A 5874-nucleotide genomic window follows, 5' to 3' on the forward strand; every position below is an offset into this window, starting at 1 on the left:
GGTGGCCTATGGGAATGAATGATTGAATTAATGATTGATGAATTGATGGATTGGAACGGTTTGGTTTGGTTTGGTTTGGTTTGGGTTGGGTTGGGTTGATTGGATTGGATTGAAATGATTGAATTGGATTCGCTCAGTTATGCAACCAGGTAAGCAATCGAGGTACCAGTGTAGCACACTGTACTTAATTGAATTGATTGGGTTGTTTAGATTGATTGTTCAGGATAGGAAGGATCATATCATGTTAGGGATACCGGCGTACGGAGTATACTGTATGTAATCGCAATAGGTAAGGTAGTTCAACTGAGAGTGATTACGAGCGTACAGTAATCCCGGTGAGAGTGAGAGTGAGAGTGAGAGTGCGGGTGAGAGTGAGGATGTGGTGTTGCTAGTGCTGGCTTAGGATGATGATAGCCGAGGCTGAGGCTGGGTCTGGGTCGGGCTGAAACTCGTTTGATATAATTATCCGTCTGTTAGGTATGGAGTTGGAGTACAGATATAAGTACCTATTTACAGAGTAGAGTACGGATTATGGAATCCTTGTGATATACTCTACTCTACTCGATACAGATTGATTACTCCATATGTAGCTACTGTACATATGTGCTGTACGGCAAACCCTGACCTGAGCTATAATAGCCATGGCAATAAAACATGCAGTACTGTACGGAGTACGGAGTATGAAGTCCGTTGAGGGGAAATCGGATGACCTCGGGCGGCTAAGGCCTGGACGGGTAGACCTCGGGCGGAGAAAGTGAAGTCTCCTTAGCCGGGGATAATAGTATGTAGGACCTGGAGATTCCCCTCCCTCCCCGCATCTCAGCCCTCGTCCCATTGATAATAAGCTTGATGGGGCTCATCTCATCCCTCATTCCATCGATAATACTGTATGCTTGATGGGGCTCGGAGTAGATCTGATAGTATTTTAGAGTCTGGAGTCTGGAGTACAGCATAGAGGGTAGAGCACAGGGTGGAGTACAGGTGGTGTATACCTAGTAAACGTATTGTACGGGGTCTGGAGTACGGGGTATGCAGTACAGGATGGTGTACAGAGTACAGACATACTGTAAGACATACATACTCCGTCCGAACGCCGAAAGATCGTCCCGGTTCTGTCCCCCGGCCCTCTGCCGAGTCAGGACGTTCTTGTCATGACATGACAAAAGCCACATTGCCGTTGCCGGCCGAGCCAGTGCCAGGGACAGGGACAGGTCCAGCTGTAGTGCCAGGGTCGGTGACTATGCCAGTGCGAGTTCCTGTGCCAGGGCAGGGTTAAGGAGGCCTAAGGATGCCAGTTGCAGTTGCGTTGGTAGTGGATACAGTATGGATATGCCAGTGCGAGTTCCAGTGCCTGTTGTCAAACTTACGGATGGACGCATTCTAGGTGCCAGCCTTGTTCTTTAACCAGAAGGCTAAGGCGGTTTAGACATACTATACGGAGTACACTATATGTATAGCCTGCGCTCAGCCCTCCCTGCGACCCTTTGATACCTACATAGGTACCTAGACAACATGGAACATTTCAAGGGTTAGGGTAACACCAGTGAGTCTGCCAGTATCAGTGCCATGATCACGTCCTGTACACTGTATGTACACTATAGTATATACAGTAGGTCAAATCGACAAAGTATACGGATATATCGACAGTAATCTTCCGAACTTGGTTCTGACAAGCTCAGAGGGAGAGTAGGATTTCTCTGGTTGTTGCACCAATTGATTAGGTGGCCTAAGAGCTTACATAAGGCTTTCCTTTCTCACACTTAGGCACTAATATTAGGCGTAGGGGCACTCCCAGCCTTGCCTTTTAACCAGAAGGCTGGAATAGGTATCCCTATATACATAGTTTGGGCTCTCCCCATATACATATACTTGATAGCGAACATGGAACATTTCCTGCCTTTCGTTACTTTCCCTTTTATTACCTTTCCTTCCCTTCTATTATTTTCCTTTCTCTTTCGTTACCTTCCCTTCCTTTCGTTGCTTTACCTACCCTACCCTTCCCTTCCCTCTGGTTGCCTTCCCTTCCCTTCCTTTCCTCTCGTTGCCAAATAGCAGCAATCCTTGATGTTCGTAAGGGAAGACGGAGGACTGAGGACGGAGGGACGGAGATGCAGTTGTTTGTGTGGTGTGGTGTGGGTACATAAGAGAAAATGATCCCTAATATCCATCGCAATCGCCTGAGACTGAAGCAATACTCGGAATGATACTGTACCTTCCTCATATGTGCTCCTGTATCCATATCCACGTGCACATGCACATGCAAATTTGAACCAAAGCTAGAGAGAGTTAAGTAAAGGTGACCAAGAAGATTCATTCGGACAATCAAAGCCGGATCCGACATTGAAGGCAAAGGTGATAGAGGATTCATTCTCGGCAATCAAGGCTCTAACATTGAAGGCATTCTTGAGCAGAACTCCCACCCAAGAAATGTCGTCGCACAAGTAAAGGCTTGTCCATATTTCGATCAAACAGCAGTCACCAGAACCAACCCATGGTACGACACATGGGCAAGGAAGTAAGATGGCGAATGTTCGCCCGAGATTCCCTCTCCAGAATCATCTCTTGTATGTAATCTAGGATTTCCACTCTCCTCAAGACCTTAGCCAGGCTAAAAGAACGATAAGGAATTCCTTGGCTAGTCTCAGATATTTTCGCTCAGGTGAAGACGTGACGAGACCGGCCAGAGGGTAAGCAAGGCTAGGTGTATCAAATGGTTGGGTGTATCAAGCAAAGGCTGGGTGGTCGGGTGTATTAATGGTTGGGGTATATTGAAATAGGGCCAATTCAGTCGTGCATCATAAAGGTAAAGCCGTTATCTACTCGGAGCGTAGGCTCGGCACATTGGGCATACACCGACGGTAGTGAATGACTGACCATAAAGTGACACCGAATAGGTATGGGATGGTATGGTAAAGGATGGTATGGTAAAGGATGGGATTGGATGGGATAGGGTGCTTCTTACCTTGAAACAGGTGTGGGATGGGAATAACGTTATACTCGAATAGATATAGGATAGGATAGGATACTTCTTACCTTGAAACAGGTATGGGATGGAAATAACGTTACACCCGAATAGGTATGGGTACCGTATGGGATTGTATGGGATGGGATGCTTCTTGCCTTAACAATGTCCCTCCAACTATTGTAGCTCATCAAGTACCTGCAGCCAATGGCCATGAGGGCCATACCACAACACCAGGGTCCCTGTGGTAGGGAAACTGTTCCAATCCGTGCTGGTATCGACCACGGAATCCTTGGGCAATCTTCGAATAAGCACATAAAGCCTCCTATCGGTGACCATATTGGTGAAGGAGCAATTTTGGAGCTCCACCTGGTCCGAAAGAGATTTGTCGAAGCGAAATTCGCCCAAGCACTCCCTACGATTGTCGGGGTACGTGAGGATGGCGCCCAAGCATGTCGAGTCAGCCATGCACACTTGGAGAATCGTATCTGGTTCGATACGAGCCTTGCTGAAAAACCAGTCTTGAATCGAACTGCCACGGCGCGGACAGCGAATGCTCCTATTCGGGGAAACGTTGAGGTTGAGGCCGTCGAGTCGATCGCAGCTGGTAGAAGCGAAGATGCCAATATTGGAAATGGCTCTCGCAACTTCGTCTGCAGATCGGTAAAACAAGCCCACGATAGATCCTTCGCCAACTGGCCGCAGTGCCTGGTATTCAAACAATTGTTCATCTTGTGGTTGCGGCCCGAAGGTATATGCTCGGCCCTGGTTCGTGGCGACCTATCATAGAGGTTATTACACAGTATTCCTTCCAAATCGACACTTGAGAGGAGGGCGTCCAAATCTACACTGGAGAGGAGGGCCGTACCTGAATGACCGGATCGCTGACGGGGAACCGAGAGTCCTTGACCCAGCGGACCCCAATCGTGTGGAGTTGCTCTTGGTCATTGATAGAGAAATATGGGAATACAAGCATGGAGCTGACAAACAATGCTTGCATCTGCTTGACAAAGGATCCGAATAGGCCCCGACTATCACCCTTGGTATGACAGAAAAGGCCGACAGTCCTGCAACCCTGCACCGCTGCAGAGATGCCCGAAATGTCCTTGAATTCATGACATATGTATCGACAAAGGGAACCTAGGTCTGGCAATAGGGCTGTTGATGAAACCCTGAATGCCATGTTGCTGGGCAAGCTTGCCATGTTCCACTCGATGACTGGGCGGAAAGCAGCTCTTTCTGCGTTCAATGTGCGAAGAAATCTCCCCTAAGGTATTTAGTAAGGAATAAGGAACGACATTCTTCGCACGCACTTACATCGAAAAATCCCCGGGGCTTTGCCGATTTTCTGCCCTGGGCCCGCAGAGGAATGGTGTGAAAGAAGAGACCAGGGCCCCGGTCCCGGACCTCTTGGCTGCTGCCATACAGCCCTCGGATTCCGAAATGATCGCGGCAGACTATCAAGCTGTCTTCAACTTGGAGCATTTGAGTCTGTTCTTGTTGATTGCGAGCTATATCCAGGCTGCTAAGGTACGAGCGTTCATTCCAATCCTTGAATGTCATGAATAGCGTCATGCCTGGCTTCACCTCGATGTCCTGGGTCCAACGAGGCTGATCATGCTCATTATAAATTGCGGCGACCAATGTGGATTGAACGAGTGCGACGAGCTCGGGCAAGGGCTCCAGATAAAACCAGATTTGATCCAGAACGAGAGGTGGAAGCCTCTTGAGGCTTAACTATTGTCGGAGTGAGGAAATATTCGAGCGCTGGTAGGCAGGTTTGGTCGTGAAGGGATCTTGCCATGAATCGTGAGAGATCTTCAGCTGGCTGTTAAAGTGGTCTGGCCACCATCGCCGAGTGCAAAACATGGTCAAACTTGGACAGGCCTTCCCAATATCTCTGCAAGATATCGTAGCAGCATTGATGGGTGTAGACTTGGTGATTTCGTGGTGTACCGAAGCACCTAGAGCATAAGGGAAGTGCCGTCTCCATCTCCTGCAACTCAACTTTGCCCATGTCAGGCAAGGAACCACCATGGTGTAATATTGACCTTACATGTGCAACCAGCCATCGTGCAAGAGCCGCAGAAAAGACATCTCATCCGCCCTTTTGGACATGTACAAATTGTGGGTAGTGCCATTGTTGGTTCGTCAGAGACCATCGGTCTTCTGAAGCCAAAGATGAGGAACTGTTGAGTTGGTGGTGAAGAACAACATGTGAGGACATAGTGGACAGAGGGAAGTGGCTGGCTGCTCCAAAAGAAGAACAAGTCCTTGGCATTATACATTTCCCCCCATCACGTGTAATTCCAGCCCCCTTCCCCTTTGTCGATGCACGAATCATTATGCTTCACCGCCTTGTTCAGGTCAGAAGTGAGATAAGGTGGGAATTTGAGGCTTGTTCAGGTGAGATATGGTAGGGATTGGAGACACAGTCGTTAGGACGAGGCTAGGATTGGATTCCGTTTCCATTTCCATACCTGCGTCGCCCGCAACGAAAGCACGTCCTGTTGGAGGCCGGTCCTGGTACTGGTCTGCCACCAAGTTCGGCCTCCAGACACTCTCGACCTATATTTGGTCGATTTCTATCAGGTACGGCCCGATGTAGGGGCCCAGGAACTGATAGACAAGCTCGGATGGATCTATACTGTCTATAGCCGGTTCGGGGTATAGGGTATAGGGTATAGGATATAGGATATAGGATAAGGGAGATGGGGGAACTGATGAACAAGCTCGGCAGCTGGTTTGAGGGATATAGCATATAGCATATAGAAAGGTGAAGGTGAAGGTGGGTTTCATCCTCGTCCTGAGAAATAATGGCTCCGCCTCCTCTTACTCCTCCTCCAGTCATGAATATATGCAAAACTGGCCCTGGGACTGAAGTCGGCTGAGATCCTGGCCATATACCGGTT

The 5874-nt window shown here is 48.7% G+C and overlaps 1 protein-coding gene across 1 annotated transcript; it reads right to left on the reverse strand.

The window, feature by feature from the left end:
* Positions 1–3139: 3139 nt before the first annotated feature.
* Positions 3140–4537, reverse strand: A1O3_06120 (uncharacterized protein; the record flags this gene model as incomplete). The annotated part of the gene is made up of 3 exons (XM_007736240.1): positions 3140–3742; positions 3831–4229; positions 4280–4537. The coding sequence occupies 3 exons, from the start codon at positions 4535–4537 to the stop codon at positions 3140–3142; spliced, it is 1260 nt and encodes a 419-aa protein (XP_007734430.1).
* Positions 4538–5874: the final 1337 nt, after the last annotated feature.

The sequence above is a fragment of the Capronia epimyces genome, assembly GCF_000585565.1.
Source record: "Capronia epimyces CBS 606.96 chromosome Unknown aczIQ-supercont1.5, whole genome shotgun sequence".
NCBI lineage: Eukaryota > Fungi > Ascomycota > Eurotiomycetes > Chaetothyriales > Herpotrichiellaceae > Capronia > Capronia epimyces.